Source organism: Crotalus tigris, unplaced genomic scaffold, assembly GCF_016545835.1.
Source record: "Crotalus tigris isolate CLP2741 ecotype Arizona unplaced genomic scaffold, ASM1654583v1 scf7180000024304.1987388, whole genome shotgun sequence".
Lineage (NCBI taxonomy): Eukaryota > Metazoa > Chordata > Lepidosauria > Squamata > Viperidae > Crotalus > Crotalus tigris.
Genome location: NW_024100476.1, coordinates 804,707 through 830,195, shown reverse-complemented (window position 1 = coordinate 830,195; position 25,489 = coordinate 804,707). Strand labels below are relative to the sequence as shown.

Below are 25,489 nucleotides of genomic sequence, written 5' to 3'. Positions count from 1 at the left end.
TGTGAATGTCATTTAATCGTTTTAGCAAAAGATGGCAGATCTAAGGCTTTGTATTTTATGTCCCTTAATGCTGAATGTATTTGTTGCCTAAGACTCTAAAACAGGATATGTTGGTCATGTTTTGTAATGTATGCATTATCATTACAAGGAAATATTTTATTAGATTTTTTAAAAAATCATTTATTTCAAGATATTGTAAAACTTTTTTTAAAAAAAATCAAATGGTGGTGTATTTCAGAAGTAAGGCTATTATGTAGAGCAGTGTTTCTCAACTTTGGCTTTTAAGATGTAAACACAGCTAAGGTTGAGAAACACTGATCTAGAGAGGTAAGGGGAGCAAAGCTGCTCAAGTTTCAGAAGCTGTTGAGCATAAAAAGAGGTTCAAATAGTCTGAACTAAATGTGCAGTCTGGAAACACAAATAGTGACAAGCAGCCAAATTACAAGCATGTTTAAGCAAAATGTGCTGCTGAATTCAATAGGGCTTAGTAATTCCCAAGGGAGTATGCTTAAGAATGCAGCTATGCAATTGGATCTGCACATCAGGGGTCCCCAATCCCCACACTACACGGATTGGTACCGGGTCCATGGCCTGTTAGGAACTGGGTCACACAACTGGAGGTGAACAGAGGGCGAGCGAGCGAAACCGAAACCAGTTCCTGGTGCCAAAAGGCTGGGGACTGCTGTGCTACATGTTTACACATAGGTAAATCCCCACAAATTCAGTGGGACTCACACTGGAGTAATTGTCCATAGGATTCCACTTTGTATCTGTAAATGAAGATGGGCTTACGTATATCTAGTTAAGAGATATTCCGCACTAAGATATGTGAGGGGGAATCTTAAAGTGTTGGATGAAGGATATAGTTTGACTCACTTTCTAGTTGTGTTGGAAAAATGCTCTCTTAATAAAAGTGCATAGGATCAAGGTGTGTGTCCCTTTGATTTCAACTAAATTTAGCTGTGACTAATCTTTGCTAGACTGTCTCTGAAATTTAAATCGGTATCAATGGCACCAGCAGTAACTTCAGTTTTAATAATATTTAAAAAATTAAATTGGAAAGTATTATGCTAAATAAGAAAAAAACTTGAGCTCTGTTGTTGAGTAATATTTCTTGTATTTGTGTGTGTGGTATGTGTGTTTAATAAAACTGAGGTGCATATTTATTTTTTATCATTTAACTTAGACTTTGATTTTTTTTCCTTTAAACAATCTACTATATTAAGAAAATCTAATGGTGGAAAAAAGAAAAGGCAGACACATTTTTACCATTTACCATTGTATTTAGTTAATAATAAATGGAAGAAAAGCACTTCGCTATTTCACAATACTTACAGGAAAAAGAAACTATTTCATTATTTGGGGAGAGAAATACACTTTCAGACAAGGGAACATTTACCAGCAGTACTTGAAAAATGTGAGTTATGACTGCATGTTACTTGAAAGATCATACTAAGCTACTCTTTGGTGCACAGCAGTTGTATATGATTTCTTGTTTATGTAGCAAGATGCATTGAAATTGTATTGAAACATACATGTAAGAATTGTTATTGTGGAGATGGTTTATTCTGTTTTTTATTCTTCTTGTGTATGTCCTATCTGTTTAAACCTTAAATGTTTCTTTATTCTGCCTTCTGAAAGGCAGGAAAAAGTTGCTGCCATTGCAAAATGTATTTTAATTTTTTGTCATCGCTTTTTCCAAAAACAAAATTACAAACTGTATCATTCCTGATAATACAGAACATTGTGGATGATTTCAAATAAATTTTATACTTCTATTTTGCATGTGGTTTTTAATTTTTCCTTCATTTAAGTTCATTTCTTTCCACTTGAGGACTATATCTAAAAGCATGTTCATATCAGTGAAACAAATGAAACCTAGCAATAGCAATACATTCTCTTTAATTCATTATTACTGTTATTTGAATCTTGTTCTAAGAGCAGTGATCTAGAGGAATTAAATGGTACAAGTGGTTATCTCTTATGATTTCTCTGGTTCAGCTCTCTGTTTAAAGAATGGGCCAGCTGGGTTTGGTCAGCTGGGAACACTGGTACTAAGGATCTTACTTCGAACAGTCACTAAACAAACTTGTAAGTCAAGCACAATCTATACTGGTGTTTTGTACTGAAGACAACAGAGCTTTTAACGGGATTATTAAAGCAGTCTATCATTTTTATGCCTATAAGGATGGAAAATGAGAAGCAAAGTAAATGCTGTAAAAGATGCAACCCGCTGAAAAATGCAATACCCCTACTTTTTCAGAAAACCAAAGAAGACAAGTGCAGTAAACAGTGAATGTGAGTGAAAATGTCAGCACTTCTTCCTCAACCAACTTTATAACAAAAATGCATTTGTTGCAGCCCTCAGAAAGTGATTTTTAATCAGGTATGAACCTTGGATTAACCCAATGGAAAGTAGCCTTTCTTCAGCTTATTGACTTGTCAGTGACAAGATCTCTTTAATGTTTTGAGATCCATGGGTGTTTTGAAATTAAGAACTCTGCCATCAATGAGCATCACAAAATGGTTGCAAGGAGAATGAAAAGTCAGCATCCTAAAATACTGCTGAAAAGACAAAACAATAAAAGTTGGACATAAGTAAAAAAAACCATTAATGTGCACACTCTTGATCCCAGGAAACACCATCTAGTTAAAGTTACGTTCATGGTACTTCATGTGATGCACAACGTGAATAATGCACAGCAACATGAACGGGTGGAAAGCAGTCCCTGCAGTTTTTCGGAAATACAAGCAATGATGAATGTGAACTTTACACTGAAATGGTTAATATGCATAATGAGGATGTCCTTGAAAAATTTATAAAAATTGCAGTTTCAGTACAAAAGCACTATGGAACTACATAGCATATCTTGTAAGAATTTAATACAATACTAGTCAAATAGTTTGGGATGAGAGTGTCTGAAAGAATATTTTCCCAGGTGCATTCTGAAATAGGAGATAGCAGCAGAGATACTGCAGTCACTATTCCTCAGGACTTCATTTCCCAATTTTGGGATTTTCTGTTATTTAAATGTTTCTTAATTATTTTAATTATCTTTAATGAAATATTAAGATTTTCTTGGTTGCTTTTTTCCTGTAAATCTGCTACTTGGAATTATTAATGCATTTAGAACTTTTATGAACATGATTGATTAATGATATCTGATAACGGATTACTCAACTGAACATTGTTTGTTTACTCAGACTGACAGCAACATTTTAATATTGGTTCTAATAATGAATGCAACTGTGTTTAGAATAGTAGTTAATGTTTATTTAATGAGCATAACCACTATGTAACCTAGCCAAATAATCATATGTATTCAACGTTTCACTTTCTTGGGTTTTGTTTATTTGGTCCATCTTGCATCACAGTTGCACTTCAGAGTTAAAATTATGTATGTTAAAACCATGCAATATCTTAAAAGGAAACACAAAAAAGCAACAGTGACATAAAATAAATATTAGCATAAAAATACTATGGAAGGGATTAAAAAGTCAGAGGAGCATGGATTTTCACTGGAGGATTCTTAGAGCATTGTTTTCAACTTGAGCAATTTTAAAATGTGTAGATTTCAACTCCCAGAATTCCCCAGCCAGCATGAATCCTGGGAGTTGAAGTCCACAAGTTGCCCAGGCTGAAAAACACTGCCTTAAACGGAGCTGAAACAACTAACTTCTTGGACGTGTTAAACGCCCGGAGAGCAGTTGCTCAAAAGTAGCATCTTTTCCTCTGCCCGGAAGTAAAATACACACTTATCACTTGTCTCAATAACAAGATGGTGGCAAAACATAAGCCACGCAACCTCATCAACAGCCTTTCCTTTCGCGAAATTAACAGAATGCTTCCTTCGACGCATGCGCCACGCCACTCCGTCCTTTGTTTTGGAGACCGTCACCCAGCCTTCCGGAGCACGTGCAGGAGGGAGAAAAGCGGCCTGACTTTGCAACGTCACTCTTGTGCGCGATGGCGAGCTCACCCAACTCCCCTCGCACCGCGCGCGTTCTTTCTGCGCCTGCGCGGTGACTCTTTGCCTGGGGGTGCTGAAGGAGTTTGAAATGGCTTCTCCGAGTACGTCTTCGCCCCTTTTCAGGTAAAGAGCGGGGAGAGCGATTTTATTTGGGCGGGAACTGGGAGCCGGGCAGGTGCTTTCGAGAAGAGGGGAGCCTTCGTATGCCTCAGAGCAGGCTTGGGCGAAGACTGCGGGAGAAGCTCTCCTGAGGCGGCAGGCCTCAGTCCCGCATTGTGGACGGACCGGATGGAGGCGGCGGGCCGGGGTTCTTCCCCCCCCCCTCCTCTAAGGACGCTTCCCTGAGCAAGGCGGAGGCAGATCTGACCCAGGACTCGTAAGAGGCCTACCTTTGCCCTTCGAAGTCCTTTCGCGGAATCTTTGCGGGCCGGGGCGATGAACCAGCAGGAGAGTTCTTCTTTGTTACTCTTCTCACAGTCATTCCCATCCCACAAATTCACAGTTGAGTGCCTTTTCTTTGTGTGGGTTGATTCCACGCATGTTTTACTCAAAGGGAAATTGGGACTGAGTGAATCAGGCATGTTGTAATACTGCGCAGACCTGCACAAGCCTCGCTTAGTTTTCAATGAGCGTGAGAACTTCCAGTTCTGATTCTGAATTTTTGAAGCCCTGTTTTTTTTATTTCTCTCCTATTTTGGAGGACTGTCGGGCAGTGGATATTGTGTTTCATGTATAAACGGGTGGTGATGATAATGCGCTTTCCTTAAAGTCAATTGCTTTCTTGGTTTATTTTTCTTTAAGCTCAACTTTCTTTTGTTTAGAACAGGGGTTCCCAGCCAGGAGAGCGAGACGATAGTCCAGGGGGTGCGAAAACTTGGCTTTTCAAAATTATAGTGTATATGCATAATTCGTTGCCGTTATTTTGAACTTTTGTAAGGGGTGCAAGAATATATCAGAAGCGTTATAGGGTGCGGGGTATAGAGAAGGTTGGAAACCACTGGTTTAGAAACTTCTTTAAGTCATTTGTCTACGCCAGTGGTTCTCAACCTGTGGGTCAGGACCTCATTTGGGGTCCAACGACCATTTCACGGGAGTCGCCAAACAACGCAGTCCGCCATTTTTTCCCCCTTTTCCTTAGCTGTGCTACTCCCTTTTATTCTATTGGCTTTTGTCCAGGCTGTCTCTGCCCTGCTGAGCCCGCCAAAAGTCCCATTCTGCAAACGGTGCTGCATCAGTTGAGTAGTCCTCAACTTACGACCGGTTGGGGGTCACGGCATTAAAAAGGTTGAGAACCACTGGTCTATGCTAGCATCTCTAAGTGCATCTGGATGACATGTTTGTTAATTGCCACACCATTATTATTATTATTGTCGATGATACTGGGCGGGGGATTTATATGGGATACTTATTTGCTTAATGACTGAGTTAATTTCCTAGATTTGCATGACATATCAAATCACCAAGTGACCACTGGGGCTTCGTATACGTGGTTACATGTGTTTGACTACTTTGTTGTCGCTGGATTATACCAGAGATGTATTTTCTTACTAGAAGAACAACTTACAAGTGTTCTTGATGGTTCACTGATGGTTGAAAGTTCACTTGCTGGTTATACTCTACCCATTACTGATAAGATTTTGTTCATTTGTGTTATAATAAGTAGAACTAAATGTGAGAAACAAAGTTTATTTGTATTTTTCACTGGAAATATTTATTATCGGCTTCCTTTCTTAAGACATCTGGTTTGTCATATTTGTCATGGTTTCTCTTATTAGAGCAAACATAGTTGTCTCAAAAGTGCTTTTTTTCCCCAAAAAGCAACTGGACTGTTTTTATCCTTGAGGAAGAAAAAGAAAATGGGTTTTGATGGGGGGAGGGATGGAAGGATAGATATGGAGTGATCCAATACCTATCCTTCCATTTCCACCACTACCATCTGAACTGGTGAAGCTACATCCATTTACCTTTTGAAGAAAAAAAGCACCTTTGAGACATCTATGGATGAATGAGAATCTCCACAGACATAGGACAAACCTAGTTTTAATCTATAGGCTCTTCATATACTGGCCAGATTATTTGTAAGACCACCTGTCTCCAATTGTCTCAGCTTGTTCCAAGAGAATCCAGCAAGAGGGCATATTTCAAGTCCCTTCTTCTCCCCTGGCAGAATCCAGGGGACAGACCTTCTCTATTACAGCAGCTGCCTGTGGAACGTCATCCGTCCCCTCAAAGGTTCACATGGCCCCTATCCTGTCAGCACTCTGTACAGTAAAATCCGGACTACTTGGTGCTTCCCCTGTCATTAGCCACCACACAAGATGAAACTGCCTAGAATAAAATATTTTTGAATAGACTGGCCTTGACAATTACGTTTCCTTTTATTTTGTTCTGTTTCTCTTTTGCTTTTCTGCTTCGGTACAGTCGCTTTACAACTTGGGCAGCCATATAAATCAAATCAAATGTAAATGGATATGTACGTCACATATCGATAGCTAATTTGTCCACTAGTCAGGAATTAGCTGCATGTTAAAGTACTAATGGTTAGTGCTTTTTTTTTCTTTTTTTAAAAGAAACTAAACAGGCAGAAGAATTGTATCGCTCATAATGGCACAGTTTGGAGGACAGAAGAATCCCCCATGGGCTACCCAGTTTACAGCTACAGCAGTTTCTCAACCAGGTGAGTTTGCACTTTCTTAAATAATAACTGCTGCTTCTGATTCCTTTCTGATTGAGTAAATGGAAATAAAAGAAATGAAAAATATTTGTAAGTGAATTGAAAATAATGCAGATGTTAATTTTGAATAGGAAATAAGTTGCACTGATGAATGGCTGACATTTGTGAAGAAGCAGTTGTAAGCTTTTATATCAATATTTACTTACGATTGTTTTTTTTTTCCTTGATTTTCTCTGATCAGGAAATCTCTGAAATAGACATGCTATTTCTTAATTATTTTTTCCCATTTTATTTTCACAATCCCCCTCTTCTGTTCTATTTTATTATGTAACAAAAATGTGCTTAAATATCCCTTAAAATACCTCTATTTTCTGCTTCCTACCTATTTTAGATAGTGATATTCAGTTATACAATTGAATCTTGTCAAATATATAACAGCACAAACACAACATTCAATATTACCTTATAGATGAACTGCTTAAAGCAGGCGTGTCAAACTGCCGGCCTGCAGGCTGGACGCGTCATCCCAAAACCGCACCCACCCCATTGCCTGGCTTAAAGCCTGGAGGCTGTATTTACAAGTTAAACTCATTGAATTGTGGTTTGTTTTAACAATGATTTATTTAAGCAAGCCATGATAGCTTAGTTCCAGCCAATAGTTTTTCGGAAGAAGAGAGTGAACAGGAACAGAGGATTTTTATCTGGTGCTGCACAATTTGTAAAGCTGTTCAGATGCATTTAAGGAGAGCTGCTTGATTTTATGGCTAAGACTGTTTTTTTCTGCCTGAGTGTGATATATCTTAACTTGTAAGTATATGTTCTATGCCTGGCTGAGGAATTCTGGGAGTTGAAGTCCACAAGTCATAAAAGGGCCAAATTTGAAGACCCGTGTTTTATGTGGTGGTGGTTTATAACTGCAGTTGATCAGCTGATCAAACATCCACTTTGCTCAGGCAAAAGCTTACCTCTGACCAGCAGTCTTGAATGTTTACATGCCCAAAGCTGATAGTCTTATCTGAAGAGAGGGCCATTTAAAGTTTTTGTATAGAGTGTCACGGTTATGACTATTTGCTTATTAGATATAAATTATGGATTTATATATTATGCAAAAGCTCTTGACTCTCAGACAGCAGACATATTTCCTTGAAAACAAGGTGGCCAAGTTGGAGATGTTTAGCAGATATTGATTGACTTTCAGAATGATATCACTTTTGTTGTTAGGGAGAGTGAAGAATTCAGAGAAGAACATAATTTTGAAGAGAGCAGATGTTTCTGTATGACACAGTTTTTGTATCATGAACCTATATCCTCTCGTGCTTGCAGAGTTTGTGGGTAATTTGATAATTAGAGAGTTGTGTTTGCTTTAGGCATGTTTGCTTTACCATCATGACAAACAATCTAGGTGGGGGGTGGGGGACAGGTAATGAGTTTTGTATTTGGGGTCTTTGTACGCTGCCCAGAGTCACTGTGAATTGGGTGGCCCTATAAAATTCCTTAATAAATGGAAAAATAAATAATCAGGATAATTCTCAGGAGAGAGTATAGTTGTACTTCACATTGGCAGTAATGACATTGAAAAGTGTGGTTGACAGTCCTAGAAATTAAATTGGGGGGGCTAGATAGCAGATTGAAATCCTGAGTTGCGAACGTGGTTCCAGAAATGTAATCTATTCCGCATGCAAGGGTAGCTAGACAAGTGGAGCTTAGGTTTCTCAAGGTATGGATGTAATAATTTATAGTTGTTTTGCACTGGAGAACTTTGGGGTGGGGGTGGGGCAAGCCAAATTTGTACAAAAGAGACTAACCCAATTTGAACTGAAATGAAACCAGGTTGCTGACACATAGCAAGAGAAAGGTGGTAGATCAGCTTCATTGTAGGGTTGCACATGATTGAAAACACTGAAATAGGGCCGTTGTTCGAAATGGGTTGATGGAGGGATATGATAGAAAATGCAGGGGCTGTTTTGCATCCTTGTGGCCCAGTGATCACTGTGGTTAGGCAAGCCAGTAAAAGATAACTTTGTTATATCTATCACCAAACACTTTGGGTCCTTATTTAAATAGACATTTTCCCACAATCTAAAGTCAAAGCATCTATTTTTATTTTTTGCAAAAGATATAAGACATTAATTTTCTTAGAGAATTGGAGTAGTTAAATATAATTGAAATAAAGACAGGATACTCTAGGATAGTTGGAAGATTATACAGTAATTAATCAAGAAGCCCCAATGGCTCCTACCCATTATTATTGAAGACTTTAAACATGACACTGATAGTCCAGCAAAATATGTAACTTGCCTATCAGATCAGTGTCAGTGACAGAGGATTTGTCCTCCTGAGGAAACCTAGCAATTATCAGATAACAGGACTTTTATGCTCTTTTATGAATTGCTGGCCAGTTAAAAACCAAACACAAATATAGGTTCAAAGTTGCAGTTGTCTCAGCAGAGGGGGATAAGAAATGGAATCTCTTGAAACAATTCTGCTGGCTCTTTAATTTATTCCTAAAAAGTCTTAATTTAGATTAAGCATTAGATGGCTGAGTTTGCAGGACTAAATTAAATTATTTGGGCTGATGAAAGCCAAGTGTTTGTGCAGAACCCTAAAAGGAGTAGGTAGGTGAATAGTTAACCAGATGGTAGATTGTTCAACTTAAGCAAATGTTAATTAAGTTACCTTAGGAGGGGGGAAACCTCTCTAACTTCTGATAGGGTCTGAGCTATCTAAAACTACCACGTTTTCCCCAAAATAAGACCCAATCAGAAAATAAGCCCTAGCATGATTTTTCAGGATGCTCGTAATATAAGCCCTATTCCCAAAATAAGCCCCAGTTAAGATTTTCAGCCAGACGGACGCATTTAGTTACTGTATTTCCCCGAAAATAAGCCCTACCAGAAAATAAGCCCTAATGTGTCTTTTGGAGCAAAAATTAATATAAGACCCAGTCTTATTTTCGGGGAAACACAGTAGGATGGAAAAAGATCTAGATGACATAGATACCTCAAAGAAAATGTTGTCTTCGTCTGTGAAAAAAGGTAAATTTTAGGGATTACTTGGAAAGGGATTTAAAATAATAAATTATCAGTGTTGAAATATTCTTGTGAAGATGTAAGGTCTAGCCAAATATGAAATTCTGTATGCAATTCAGTTTGTCACATTTTAAAATGAATGTAATGAAGCTGGAAGAAGTGGAGGAGAAGCCAAACAACACCATCAGTGACATAAATGGCTTTCCTAGGAGAAGAGGGCTGAGCATTCAGCTCAGAAAAATGGTCATTTAGGTAGAACATGATCAGAGGCATGAGATCAAGCAAGGCATAAATAAAACAAACAGAGTTTTTCCCCCTCTTTGGAAAAACTAAAACGGGCCATCCAGTGAAACTGATTAGAGAGTTAATTTAAATAAGCTTTACTTAGAGCATGGGTGTCAAACTCGATCGTGTCACGTGACATATCATGATGTATCACAGTGTTTTTTGCCTTTGCAGAGCCGGGGTGGGCATGGCCTCCATGTGACACATCCGGCCCACGGGCTGCCAGTTTAGCACCCCTGACTTAGTGTTTTAAATAATCAGAGGAGTTCATTAACATAACATGTGATTTGCACAAGCATGAATAACTTTAAAGGGGTTTAATAAAAGCAGGGAGACCTAATCTATCAAGAGTTATTCATTTATTTCCTTATCTTTATTTTTGTTTGTGTGTGTGCGTGTGTGTACCATTTCACGCACAATGGTTTACACTTCCATGTTTTATTTAGCTAATACAAAAAAAATACCAAAAACTTTAATACATTTTAGATTACATATTTTTCAACAAGAAATAAAGAGGAGTGTGGTGGAGAGGAGCATGGTGAGTCATGAGATTAGGACCCTGGGCTGACAATTAGCAGGCTTGTCTTCAAGACCCAGTTGCTGCCACAGGATTGGTTGAGCTCCCATCACATACTCCAGCTCCTGCCAACCCAGCATTTCTAAAGTGGGTGACCACGAGTAGATAGATGGGTACCACTTTGGGTACCACTTAATGGAGACGTGAAAGGAGCGCCAACTGCATACTCTCCGGGCAACGGTGATGTCACCATTCAATCCTTTCAATCTAGAAGTACTTCGTTGCTCCCGACACAAATGTAGTAGGAGTAGCAGGAAATAATATTTCAGAAATGACTTTATTGAATTTATAGAAAAAAAGTCTGAATAAATTGTTATTACAGGTGCAGTGAAATTAAAGCATTATTTAACTATGTTTCAACAGTGTTCCATTTGGAACACTGTTGAAGTTATTACATGCATTATTTTCAGTGACATTATAAGTTCAATATTTTCAGCTATTTGTTTTCTTTTGAAGCTTATCTTATAGCTAAAATACTTATTGTTCATTATTGGAAAAATAAATGTATGGCTTCAAATAATCAGCCGTTTGCGGAATTCATCAAGATAGATTAGCTATGGACAATTGTGATAAGTTATGGCTTCCATCCATTGAAATATTTACTGTACAACTTTGTGTATATATGTATTTGTGTGTGTGTGTGTGTATTTGTGTATGCAAACCAAAAGACCCAGCAACTCCAGAAGAAAAAACAGGAGTCATCTACAGCATACAAAGTAAGAACTGCAACAATCACTATGTGGACAAACAGACAGAAGACTGGCATGAACACCAACTGGTAGTCAAAAGGCATGACGAAAATTCTTTAATTTCACAACATATAGACAGATTTAACCATAGTTTCAATTGGGAAAATGTGACAATCCTAGACCGGGCCAAATCCAAAACTGCCAGGGAATTTCTAGAAGCCTGGCACTCTGACAAATCAGCCATCAATAAACACATAGACATTAACAACATCTATAGACTATGCAAAAGAGACAATCAACTAGCTCAAAAGAGAAAAAGAATCCAGCACTTCCCCACCAGTAATCAGCACTCAGATCAGCATAGATTAACTCCAAGATCAACTCCAAAATTATACATACATACATACATACATACATACGTAGGTCTTTGGTTGTTCGGGTTTTCTCCCGCGTAAAATTGGAAGTATCTTGGCGACGTTTCGACGAAGTCCCATTAGTCATCTTCAGGCTGGTGTTTTCAGCTTCGTGCTTCGAGGAGCAATGTGTGGTCTTAGCTGTTTCTTCCTTTTAACTGCCAGTGGGGGTATGAACTGATTGGGTGGGAGCTTGGCTGTGTTCTGATTGGGTGGAGGTGTGTTCTGAATGGTTAGGGGCTTGGCTGTGCTCTGATTGGCTGGGGGAGTGTTCTGTTTGGTTGTGCTCAGGTTAGTCTGAGTTGCAGAGGGGTTTAAGATTTTGGGCTGCCTTGCTATTTTTTGGCTTCGCGTTCGTGGTCGTGTCTCTCTTCATGGAGGTGTCAGTTTGCTTCATGTATGGATTGGAGGGGTTTAAAGTGGCTAATGATGCAGCTGTGGTCTGGCTTCTGGTTTGTGGTCGTGCCTTGTCATCGGTGTGGCTTTGGGTTTGTTTTTTGCGTGGATGTGTGGTGGTGACATCCTGTGTGGTTTTTGTGAGTGTGGGTCTGGTATCATTTTTTGTGTTAGGGAGTCGTTTGTCAATAAGGGCGGGTTTCCAAATGGCTGGCAGGCGGGAGGTATCATCTCGCTTGTTCATGCTGTGTGGGCGTTTTTCTATCTCAATGGCTTCTCTGATTATTCTGTTATTAAAATGTTCACTTTTGGCAATGGTTCTGGTATTTTTAAAGTCAATTTCATGTCCTGTGGCTTTAAGGTGTTGGACCAGGGAAGATGTTGGTTCCTCTTTTTTGACTGAGTTCTTATGTTCTTCAATGGGTGCACTTATTCTTCTGTTGGTTTGTCCGATGTATGTGGTGGGACAAGTGGTGCATGGGATTTCGTATACTCCTTGATTTTCTAATTCAATTTTATCTTTGGGGTTTCTAAGGATGGTGGATATTTTTCTCTTTGTGCAGAATGCTGTTTTGATGTTGTGTTTATGGAGGATCTTACTGATTCTGTCTGTGGTGCCTTTTATGTATGGGAGGAGGGCTTTGCTGTTTTCTTGTTCTTTGTCTTGGATTTGTAAGATCAGTAAGATAAATATAATTATAATTATAATTTTGTATGTTCTTTTTCTTTGGGGGATTTTTGAATTTAGTTAACTTTTTAGTTACTTTAGAAGATTGTTACTTCTCTATTTCAATCAGTATGCCTCCAAATACTACAAGCAGTTCTCATTTAGTAGCTGTCTTACTTTGTGACTGTTCACCATTACAACAGTGATGAAGAAGTAACTTTGTGATCAGTCCTCTCATTTACAAGCTTTGTAGGTTTGAAAAGCAAGGGAAAGCTGAACTCAGAGTGTAAGCACAGTTGTGTTTTTTCTTTACGATTGTTTCATTTAATGACCAAATTGTGGTTGCTAAATGAGTACCTATAGTTGTAGGAAAATAACAGCAGGAGAAGCATATGTCATGAGAGAGACTTTGGAGTCCTAGTGGATGATCACTTGACTATGAGTGTGCAGCAGTGTGCAGCAGCAACCAAAAAAGCTCATACAATCCTGGGTTGTATAAACATAGTATCATCAAGATCACACGAAGTATTAGTACCACATTATAAAACCCTAGTAAGACCACCCCTGGAATACTGCAGCCAGTTTTGGTCACCACATCACAAAAAAGATGTTGAGAGTTTGGGAAAAATTCAGAGAAGAGCAACTAGGATGATCAAAGAGCTGGAGACTAAAACATACAAAGAACGGCTACGTGACTTGGGTTTGGCTAGTCTAAAGAAAAGAAGAAACAGGAGACATGCTAGCAGTGTTCCAGTATCTGAGGGGCTGCCACAAGGAAGAGGGGGTCACGTTATTCACCAGAGCACCAGAGGGCAGGACGAGAAACAATGGTTGGAAACTGATCAAAGAGAGAAGCAACCTGGAATTAAGGAGAACTTCCTGACAGTGAGGACAATCAACCAATGGAACAGCTTGCCTCCAGAAATCATGGGTGCTCCATCACTGGAGATTTTTAAGAAGAGACTAGACATTCACCTGTCTGAGATGGTGTAGATTCTCCTGCTTGAGCAGGGGGCTGGACTAGAAGCTTCCAAGGTCCCTTCCAACTCTATTCTATTCTATTCTATTCTATTCTATTCTATTCTATTCTATCCTATTCTATTCATTTCCTGTTTACAAGCACCTATTATAAAGTATAGTTTTGGCCACTGTTAGATACAGAATTTTGGAATGAAGTAAGCCTTGGTCTAATCCAGCAAGTTTAATTATGTTCTTATGGTTCACATCATGGTGAATATAAGCCATTGTTTACAGACCATAACATTTGTGCACCAATGATGTTGACTGGCCTTTCTTATATTTTATTTCTTAAGGCCTATAGTTATTTCATTTTAATCACTTAATGTTTCAAGGCTAAATATTCAGCAAAGAGATAAATACATACAATGCTTGAATGTCTCTGGGATCATTTTAGACATATGTGAACACATGTACAGTATTGCACTGTTTTTTAAAGAGTACTTTGGAATACTGTCTATTAGAAAAAGATCTGTCATTTTATGCAGATGAACAACGAGGAGAGAGAAAGCTACACATTAACATGAAGTTGTAGATGAATAAAAAAGATTATAAAAAGATGGAACTCATTTCAGAAAGCCTATTTAATTAGTTTGAAACAATTTTCTCTGCTGTGATGCTCACTTAAAATGTCAAACCCTTTCCTAAACTAAGTTGACAAGACTATTTGGCCTTCTGCAATAGCATTTCCATCAGAAAGCAAGTGATATGTTGAAATAAGATATTTCTTCTAAACCAAGGTACTGTACTCAGTGGGCACATTGTAAGAAGAATTGAATTCAATGCAATCACCTAAATTTATATAGGGCGGTCATTAACTCTACTGTAAGAACAGGCCTAATATATCAAATTTGCATTCCATGTGTAAGTAAATACATATTTTGCCAGCATTGTACATTCAGCACTGTCTATTAGACAAGGAAATATTTTTGTTTCAATTTTAAATAAAAGTTTCACCTTTCAAAATGCAAAGAAGAGTCAGTTCTACAAAATTTTGCTGCTATTAAATCTAGAGTGCTGGATTTGACTTGAAATCCCACTAATCAGAATTAGAATTTCCTAATGCTCAGCTCTCTCCTTTCAGCTGCTCTGGGTGTACAACAACCTTCACTACTTGGAGCATCTCCTACAATATATACACAGCAAACTGCATTGGCAGCAGGACTCAATACTCAAACACCAACGAACTATCAGCTCACTCAGACAGCTGCTTTGCAACAACAAGCTGCAGCTGCAGCTGCCGCATTACAGCAGGTAAAAGGAACGACTTTTCACCCAATGTAACCACTGATAATGTCAAAGAATAAGCTGCAAAATTGGATACTTTTTATTTGGGGGCAAGTACTGCATTTTAAGTCTGTGCAAGTACAATAGGGATCTTCTGTACCTTTTGGAGAACATATTACACATTGCTACTTAATAGGATTCTGCAAGTTTTATCTACCATGGCAATTAGGAAATAAACCTCCATTTGGTTATCAATGACAGTCTCTCGCAGATACAGAAACTTTATTATACACATTAGAAAACTACAACATTATATTACTTTTTGACACAATCATTCAAATTGAGGCACTTGTCCTAACATCTTACATGTTTGAAATTCCTTAGTAGTTGCTCGGCACCAAATCTGGGCTATGGGGGGAGGGGGTTGATCAAAAACATCCTAACGGAACTGCTTCAAAAGTTCTTGGGTGCGTCTAGCAGTGTGAGGGCGAGCATTATTGTGAACCAACACCACACCGGAAGTGGTGCCATAGAAAATTCCACCAAATATGAAGATGCCAAAGGAGTACTGCTAATGAAGTTCATGGAGCATGGTTGGACCATCCCTTCAGAAGTCTACTGTGAAATGTTACGAAAACTCAGATGAGCCATCCATAACAATCATTGGGGCATGCTGACTTCCGGTGTGGTGTTGGTTCACGATAATGCTCGCCCGCACAACACTAGAACTTTTGAAGCAGTTGGAATGTTTTTGATCACCCCCCTTACAGCCCAGATTTGGTGCCGAGTGACTACTACTAAGGAATTTCAAACCTTGTAAGATGTTATAACAAGTGCCTCAATTTGAATGGCGATTATGTCGAAAACTAATGTAATGTTGTAGTTTTCTAATGTGTATAATAAAAGTTCTGTATCTGCGGGTGTCTGTCATTGCTAACCAAATGGAGGTTTATTTCCAAATTGCCCTTGTAATCTGCTTTGAGATCCTATTTTCAGCCAGAAATAGTTTGAGCCTAAAACTTGACTTAGTTCATTTAGAAGTGTGATTTTGGAAACCGAGAGCCATACACAAGCTTTAAACAAAAACATTCAAGAATACGGCTTCCTTCTTCCCAAATAACTGATGTAAATTAAACAAAATAAGAGGGACTGTTATATTAACATTCATGCTTTGGGGCAACTGCTGTTCATTTTATTAAACTGTGTTCCGTGCATGACACATCCATTTATGTTGTAGAATCTAGAGTGATATTTGAGGAAAAACATTTTCTGTATTTCAGTTCAGTTTTATGTACCTAGTAAAATATTATCAATGTTTTGTTGATCTAGAACAGGGGTAGGCAACCTTGGCTTTTTTATGACTCGTGGACTTCAACTCCCAGAATTCCTGAGCCAGCATGCCTGGCTGATGAATTCTGGGAGTTGAAGTCCACAAGCAAGGGTCTTCAAATTTGTCCCTTTTATGACTCGTGGACTTCAACTCCCAGAATTCCTGAGCCAGCCATGCTGAGGGGAAAGGGAGGGGTTTCCAAGCTGAGCCATGCTGGCTCAGGAATTTTGGGATTTGAAGTCCGCGAGTCATAAAAGAGCCAAGGTTGCCTACCCCTGATCTAGAACAATAGCTTAATGTTGTTTTAGATGTAATTATCTGAGATTGTCAGATATATAGAGAGTTATTCACAATTTGTTTATTTTTCAGCAATATTCCCAACCTCAGCAGACCCTCTATAGTGTACAACAGCAGGTTTGTATAATTCTTTATGGTTGTTTTGTTGAGTCTGAATTGGGCTGGGCAGGCGACCACAAAGTATATTTTAGACAAAGCACATTTATATTGTTACCAACCCCCCCCCCCCATACTGACAAGTCATAGGAGTCCAATGTGATCCAAAGTAGACTTTTTAAGTTAGATACAGGCAATCCTCGACTTACAATAATTCATTTAGTGACCATTCAAAGTTACAACGGCAGTGACAAAAGTGACTTATGACCTTTTTTCACACTTACGGCTGTTGCAGCATCCCTGTGATCACGTGATCAAAATTCAGCCGCTTGGCAACCAATTCCTATTTATGACGATTGCAGTGTCCAGGGGGTCATGTGATCACCTTTGGCGACCTTCTGACAGTCAATGGGAAATCCAGATTCACTTAACCATGCTACTAATTTAACAACTGCAGGGATTCACTTAACAACCGGGGCAAGAAAGGTCAAAAAATGGAGCAAAATTTCTTTAACAAATGTTTCAATTAGCAACAAAAATTTGGTCAAATTGTGGTCATATGTTGAGGGCTACCTGTGTGTGTTTAAACCAGGGGTCTTCAAACTTGGCCTTTTTATGACTTGTGGACTTCAACTCCCAGAATTCCTCAGCCAGCATGCCTGGCTGAGAAATTCTGGAAGTTGAAGTCCACAGGTCATAAAAGGGCCAAGTTTGAACACATGAAAGGCTTATTAATATATAGAACCTCTGCTTCCTGTATCAATAAGCATTATTTGTCATTGGTTTACTCCCTTTTTATATGCTATTGAATAATGAATGCATGAAATAGATATATTTAGCTTATATTGAATAAAAATATAGTGAAGATTTGGGAAATATTGCTATTTTGATAGTTGGAACATATTTTTTAAAAAAATTAAAAATGGTTAGCTTTATTTATGTGAATGTTACAGTCTCTGTGCATATACAATTAGTTTTATAAGGCAAACCAGCTGTCATCAGCATTATTGAATTTCTTCCACATAGAATAGTAAAGGGAAGAATATGGTTTTAATGCAACAGAGGAAACATTTTTCTATCCTTTAATGAAGGCTATTTTTATTCCTTTGTCTCTAGTTTTCCCTTTGAAGAGGTAGAACAATTCAACCTAAAATGGGAAATGTTAATAGTTACATATTAATTTAGTATTTAAAATACAATGTTATATATGTTTTCATGGAATTTGTAACCTGTTTGCTGTGCAATGGTAGAAAGCAGGCATAAGCAATGTAATATTTTGCAGTATAATATATGTGTAAATACAGGTGAAACCAAAAAGTATGCAGCATAAAAACTAATTATCTTGTTTATTTTTTAAGTTGCAGCAGCCTCAGCAAACACTTTTAACTCAGGTTAGTTAGCTTTTTAAAAATTCTCTTGTCATAAAATCTAATGTGAATATGTGTGTAAGTATGACAGATTTTGCAGTGTAGTTTATATATATATAATATGTTGATTAAACCCTTAGATATATTTTTTTCTAGGGCAAATATTATCCCATCTTTATTCTGTATATAATGCGTTCTCCTACTTTTTCCCAATACGGTGTTACTTGGAAGAATTAGTTTTTTATGTTGAGTAGTTCATATTTTAAAATAAAGTATCAGATATATTTGACAATTTTAAATTTTTAATCCAACGGAATTAACCTCCAAATATTATAGTTTGAATTTCAAACAATAATATCATCATTTGAAAATATTTTTAAGTTGTTTAAAAAATGAAATTAGTATTTTTTTTAAGAGCACATTGCCTTCACTTTGTAAACACCAGAATACTTAATGGTTAAAAATAATTATTTTAATACATACAGGTGCATCTTTACAAAGCTGGATGAAAAGGCATTTAGGCAACTAGAATAAGTGTAAAAATTACTACAATATGTGGTTGAATTGGCAATAACAAAATAAAATAATAAGTAGGACAAAATTTGAAATCTGAAAATGCTTTTGTATGGAAGATGTTTAGATGACAAAGATTAATTAAGCTTTCTTTTTTAGCTTCCAGTTAATTATTGATGCCAGTTGTCTTTTGTCTTTAAGACAAAATGCACACTGTGAATGTCTCAAGTATGGTGTTTATCTGCTTGCAAATTTACAACGGATGCATCAATGGATGCGTCACAAACCCAGCCTGCTTACCGGACAGCCGTTTCTTCAAAATCCTCCCCTCTGCATCTGGCGTTAGTTTGGAGGAAAAGGCTGCCTTACGTGCAGGTTGGATTTCTGATGCGTTGGTTGACCTACCTGAGATTCTTGTGGTTTACAGATAGGGGAAAAATATATACTTTTTCACACGGTCATCCTGCCCCCTTTGTGCTTCTGATAGATGCCATTCCATCACTTGGTACCACTCATTACCAGAATATTGGTTAGTTCCTAACATTTAGGGAGCTCTGAGTGCTTATATGGCTTCCCGCTTCATTTTTTTATTCAGCCAGCTGTGGCATTGCCAACAAGCCTTAGCCTCTCTACACCTCAGCCAGCAGCACAAATAACTGTTTCGTATCCAGCGCCGCGGTCCAGTCAGCAGCAGACCCAGCCCCAGAAACAGCGGGTCTTCACTGGGGTGGTTACCAAGCTCCACGACACTTTCGGTTTTGTTGATGAAGATGTGTTCTTCCAACTCAGGTAGGTTAATCTCTGGTTTGTATTCTCTGGTTTGTACATAATTGAGGGCAACGTGAATTACGAATTGGATTTTGGTAGTGATGCTTCCAAGATATATACAGGAGGGTGCAGAGACGTGTTATTTTTTTTCCTTTACTTAATTGGTTTGGTTTTTTTTAAAATCCTTAACTAATCCCATGTCTGTTTTTCTGAAAGCTGTTCCACCCAGCAAATAGACTTTGTGGTTTAAGAATTAATTTCATCTGGAGCAGGGGTAGGCAACCTCGGCTCTGGATTCTGAATTCTGGAGAGAGTGCTGGCATAAAACTAACATTGTGGCCTTCTTTAATTCTGCAGCGCTGTTAAAGGGAAGACTCCTCAAGTCGGAGACCGTGTTTTGGTAGAAGCCACGTACAATCCTAATATGCCTTTCAAATGGAACGCACAGCGAATTCAGACATTACCAAACCAGGTATAATAAGCTCTTGCTCGTTCATTTGTTGTTTTTTTCCAAATTTACATAGTCGCCCATTTGACAAAACTGACTTTCCAATCTACTGTTATTGGCACCTCAGAGGTGAAGCTGAGCCACATGACGTCCTTTTTTCCCTTACCTAGAACCAAACTCAGACCCAGCCTTTACTCAAGACTCCTCCACCAGGGCTCCAACCCATCACACAGCAGCCTGCGTTCAGTGTCCAGGCACAGCCCCAGCCTCTCCTGCAGGCACAAATATCAGCTGCTTCTATAACACCTTTGCTTCAGGCGCAGCCACAGCCATTATTACAGCAGCCACAACAGAAAGGTATTCCCTGAAGCATGACTTGGGACTTTTGGCTAATATGAGGTATAATATGTTTTCATGCAGCTCAGGAGCATAAATGGGCCAGACACTATCATCTACAGTTTTGTGTTTTGTCATCAGAGGCTTGGACTGGCAAATTTCTCTACTGCCACCTGACTGGGAAGGGATCAGAAGTTTATTCTAATGTTCTCACTCATCTGTTAGCAACGTCCCTGCACTATAAAGAAAAACAAATTGATTCCCTTCATGTGCATTTTTCAATGTAACACTTATGGGTGATGTACAAAATTCCAAACAATTTTCATACGGGGACCCAGATTGTTGAGGCAATATACTGACACTGTGAACCACTTAGAGCAGTGGTTCTCAACCTTTTTAATGCCGCAACCCCCAACCGGTCGTAAGTTGAGGACTACTCAGCCGGTCGTAAGTCGAGGACTATTCAACTGGTGCAGCACCATTTGCAGAATGGGACTTTTGGCGGGCTCAGCAGGGCAGAGACAGCCTGGACAATTCCTATTGGCTTTTGAAAGCCAATAGAATTAGACTCTATTCAAGAGAGTCTATTCTATTGGCTTTCAAAAGCCAATAGAATAAAAGGGAGTAGCACAGCTAAGGAAAAGGGGGGGGGGAAATGGCGGACTGCGTTGTTTGGTGACCCCCATGAAATGGTCGTTCGACCCCAAATGGGATCCCGACCCACAGGTTGAGAACCACTGACTTAGTGCTGTAAAGCACTGAAGCAGTATATAAGTCTTAAGTGCCATTGCTACATTAACTATTGCTGGATCCCAATGTTGGCATTCACAGCAAATCACAAGCCACAGAATAAGTGTGTTGTTCAATGTATCCAGTGGTGGGATTCAAATATGTGAACAACCAGAGTTCTCTGTGTGGATGCTGCTTTTGGAAGTCCGTTCTTGGCCTGGGCAACAAAAAATTAGCTACCAGTTCTGCCGAAGTGGTGCGAAGGGGCTGAATCCCACCACTGAATGTATCAATAAACCAGCTTCATCCTTGGTTTGTTAAATCTGACTTAATGAAGGCTTTGGTTTATTGGAAGGTATTTCTGGACCTTCCCTCCTTAAAAATACAGAAAGTAATTCAACAGATTTATACATAATACAATGTATAAATTTCATAATACAATATTATGAAAACGTTTTTTAAAACTTGTGGTTTCTCTCCCCCCCTCAAAAAAAAGCTGGTTTACTGCAGCCTCCTGTTCGAATAGTTTCACAGCCTCAGCCAGCCCGAAGATTGGATCCACCACCTAGATTTTCAGGCCGGAATGACAGAGGAGACCCCATGGCAAACAGAAAAGATGACAGAAGGTGCGTTATAAAACTCCAGTTAATTTTCTCTCCTGGATAATTATTTAAAGTTGAGATAAAAGCAGTACTTTGATAAAAGCAAATGAATAGAAATATTATTTAAAGTTGATTGGCAATGCCTGCTGCTGGAATGATAGACTGCGTTTGGTGCATTCCTAATGCCCCAAAGACTAAAATAAAAAAAAAATTGTATTTCATGTTTGTTTGAAGTCGTGAGAGAGAGCGCGAAAGGCGCAGGTCACGGGAAAGGTCACCGCAGCGAAAACGTTCTCGAGAGAGATCCCCTCGAAGGGAGAGAGAAAGATCCCCTCGAAGACCCCGGCGTGTTGTGCCTCGCTATACAGTCCAGTTTTCCAAGTTCTCATTAGATTGGTACGTAGCTTAATGCATTTCATTTTTACTTTTATTTCTGGAAAGAACCCAAAGTATGGAATAGGTGAGGCTAAGAATTTTCATTTTTGTTCATTGTAATCTAAAAAAAAACATCCTTTCCAGGTTTGCAGTTCTACTTACAGCCCCTAGAATTCTAGCCAACTGTCCCTGCTAATGAAGACTACACAAATAATAATAAAGTGCATTCTGTCAGAATGTCTTAAAAATTACATTTTTCTCTCAAGCCAAACGAAAAAGCCAAACCAAACTGATTATGTTTATGCTCAGCTCTATTTTTGCCGAGACTGAAGTTTTATGTGCTTGGATGTCTTTACGTTTGTAAAATAAATATTCTTATCATTTAAAGCCTTAGTTGTGATATGATGGAACTGAGGCGACGATACCAGAACTTGTATATTCCAAGTGACTTCTTTGATGCCCAGTTTACTTGGGTAGATGCCTTTCCCATGCCAAGACCATTTCAGCTGGGAAACTACTGCAATTTCTATGTAATGCAAAGGGAAGTCGACCCCCTGGATAAGAACACTGCTGTTCTGGACCCAGCAGATACTGATCATCTTTATAGTGCAAAGGTGGGTGTGACATCCCAGATGCCACGTTTTCTTCACAAACCCAGGGAGAGTTAATTCTATCAGAAGCATTTATACCCTGTGTTCTTTGTTTTTAATAGAGGGCTCAGGAACTATATCAGGTCTGGATTCAGCTTTTTTTTTTTTTTCATGTCCGACCCTGAAATAAAGAGTAACTATCAGGATGATTATAAAAATAATTGTTTCAACATCACATAATTCATTAGAAAACAGGAATGCAGTTATCAAATCATTTTTGTTCTGAGCACTTGATGTTTTATTTTCAAATTGATAGGAATACTCACTTGATTTTGTATTTGCTTATGGATTCTCTTAGTGGGCCTTTCAAACCTATATGTAGAATGTAAATGCTTTTAAGGTTGTGATTTGCATTGTTAAAGAGCACTGAATCAAAAATTAAGCATTAAGTAATAATGCTGAGTTTCTTAAATTAACCCTTTTAGAATATATACAGCATGTAAATTTTTACTTTTCCATATAGGACACTCAGGATCATATCAGATTTTATTCATTTGCTGATGGGTTGGCATAAAAAAGCAAATCAGACCATTCCCCCTTTCACATCCCAAACATCTCTTTAATTATCTTTGGAGGGTCAGGTTGTGTACTACATTTTGTAACATTGCTTATTTCACATGACACCTGTCTTGCTGTTCTAACAGGTGATGCTCATGGCTAGTCCAAGCATGGAAGATCTTTATCACAAATCATGTGCCCTTGCTGAAGATTCACAAGAAGTCCGAGATGGTTTTCAACACCCTGCTAGACTTATAAAGGTTAAAAGAAATTCTAGTAAAAACATTTTGTTACAAAGTCCTTATCCAAGTTGGGGGTGTGGCTTTAGATTCCATCATTCCTCACCAGCCACCATGTTGAATATATGGCGGATGAGATGTTTAATTCTACTCGTGGACATAGAATTTCTGTGTTGACTTATCTGGGTGCATTTGAAACATGATTGCATTCTTGTGTCTTAAGTCCAGATTGCTGGTCAAGTTAGTATCTGCTTATTTTTACCTGTATAAAATCATTTCATATCTTCAAGCCAGTATTCTACACTAGCTTTCATAAAGTTATTTTACTATTGCCATCTGTTTCGTATGCCGTTTCTGTCCAGTGGTGGAACCTGCACAGGGATCTTGCAAAACTAATGGGTAATGATGTTTAAACCTATTCCATTACTGAAATGTATGTGGAAAACAAAAGCTGAACTCATCTTTTTTGCAAGACTGCTAAACAGACTCATCAAATATAAAACGAAACCAAATTATATTCACAAATCCAGTAATACTTGCTTATGCTGAGAAACTAACACTCATTTAGGATTTCAGTGCTGTTGTTTCACAATTCAGAGATTTGTTTTCCTTCTTGTAGCTAAGTATTAATTAAGTAACTTTCTCATCTAGTTTTTAGTGGGTATGAAAGGGAAAGATGAAGCGATGGCTATTGGTGGACATTGGTCACCTTCACTGGATGGACCTGACCCAGAGAAAGACCCATCTGTGCTGATTAAAACTGCTATCCGGTGTTGCAGGGCCCTAACAGGAATTGATTTAAGTGTTTGCACACAATGGTAAGCATTGTATTCTTGAAATATTGTGGAGAACTTGAAGCATGCATAAGTTGAAATGATTTTATCAAAGCCAGTCTCTTCCTTTCTTTATCAGGATCCAGTAGTTATCCAGGTAAACTACTCAAGTTGCTGTCCTAGTTAACAATGCAAATGTGATTTGGTGCCAAAAGGTTTGAAAAATGAGCTTTTGAAATCATGTATTGTGTGAATTTTGCAATGCCTGTATGTTAAAATATTTTTCATTTCACGCATAGCTGGAGGAGATCGTCAAGGAAACTTCATTTCATTATTCTTGTGTTACAATTAGATGTTTGGGGTAGCCATATCTTCTCCTGTTGGATTTCCTAATTGATATTAAATCATCTGTCTATGCTTTGCAAGCAGTTGTACACCAAATTTAAAAGATAATTCCACTAAAGCTAAATTCAGTCCAGTGCTGTTCATTTTGATAATGTAGTAGCCGATGCGTTGTCTTTGGCAATTAATACACATTCTTGAGCAGGTATCTTAAATTCTTCAAGCTTTCCAAAGAGAATATATGGCTTTCATTTTTTTTCTTTAAAAAAATTCAGGTCGCAGCAAAGTTTCTTTACTTCATGTGCTGCAGTGAACTAGGCTCTATAAAATGTGTTCTAGAATTTTTTTCCAACATGCTTCTTCCCTTGCAACAGGTACCGTTTTGCAGAGATTCGCTACCATCGCCCTGAGGAGACCCACAAGGGGCGTACGGTTCCAGCTCATGTGGAGACAGTGGTTTTATTTTTCCCGGATGTTTGGCATTGCCTTCCCACCCGCTCAGAGTGGGAAACCCTCTCCCGAGGATACAAGCAGCAGCTGATCGAGAAGCTTCAGGGTGAACGCAAGGAGGCTGATGGAGAACAGGCACTGAACGCTAATCCCTTTTTCTATTTCTGCTTCTCACAGGCGCAAGAACACAGGCACAAAATGCACATCACATGCTACACCACAAACATACCTAGAAGGAACATAACTGGTAACAATGACTGGTAAACCAGCTTTCGGCAGAGTAGAATCCTTTTTTATTTAATTTCAGCTAGTGTATAACTTAAAGTGTGCGCGGATGCAACAGGTGGAATTAAAACTGTGCATTGAATTCACAAATCTTTCACATCTTAGAATTAGTTGCTGAAATCTGGGACCAGTTGTTGAGTGAGATTCAGTGTAAAGAATTGTGTAAAGCAAAAAAAAAAACAAACCCAAAAACCTTGAGTTTTCTCTCATACATTAGCCTTTAAATATATATATAATGGTACTTGAACATAGGCAAAATGTTGAAATCACATAGCCTTTTACGGCTGTTGTCATCTTGGTTTCTATAAAAGGTCTAACGAAATGAGAATATTTTGGGTGGTTTGAAATTTGGGGAAAATCACAGGCTGTGTGGTTAGTGGTGACCAAAAATGTCTGTGTATCCCTGGTGTTCGTTGTTTGTTGGTTTTTTTTTATCACCCTTTTGT

General features: G+C 38.4%; 1 protein-coding gene and 1 non-coding gene across 4 annotated transcripts in view; both read left to right on the top strand.

Annotated features, from left to right (window-relative positions):
- Positions 1-3,937: 3,937 nt before the first annotated feature.
- The window catches only part of CCAR1 (cell division cycle and apoptosis regulator 1), a 34,612-nt gene continuing 13,060 nt past the window's right edge, over positions 3,938-25,489 (top strand). The window contains exons 1-14 of one of the 3 annotated variants that reach the window (XM_039324641.1): positions 3,938-4,094; positions 6,542-6,648; positions 14,803-14,972; positions 16,645-16,689; positions 18,033-18,059; positions 19,144-19,337; positions 19,674-19,788; positions 19,935-20,121; positions 21,326-21,455; positions 21,666-21,827; positions 22,195-22,420; positions 23,101-23,214; positions 23,845-24,011; positions 24,683-24,893. In XM_039324641.1, coding sequence (XP_039180575.1) covers positions 6,576-6,648; positions 14,803-14,972; positions 16,645-16,689; positions 18,033-18,059; positions 19,144-19,337; positions 19,674-19,788; positions 19,935-20,121; positions 21,326-21,455; positions 21,666-21,827; positions 22,195-22,420; positions 23,101-23,214; positions 23,845-24,011; positions 24,683-24,893 — 1,821 coding nt within the window. In that variant the 5' untranslated portion in view covers positions 3,938-4,094; positions 6,542-6,575. Of the gene's footprint in view, positions 4,095-6,541; positions 6,649-14,802; positions 14,973-16,644; positions 16,690-18,026; positions 18,060-19,143; positions 19,338-19,673; positions 19,789-19,934; positions 20,122-21,325; positions 21,456-21,665; positions 21,828-22,194; positions 22,421-23,100; positions 23,215-23,844; positions 24,012-24,682; positions 24,894-25,489 lie in introns of all 3 variants that reach the window. The other 2 variants (XM_039324640.1, XM_039324642.1) reach the window with 2 other exon arrangements.
- Positions 23,591-23,652, top strand: LOC120299661. Its single transcript, XR_005554460.1, has one exon. It is a non-coding gene; the product is annotated as a small nucleolar RNA SNORD98 (small nucleolar RNA).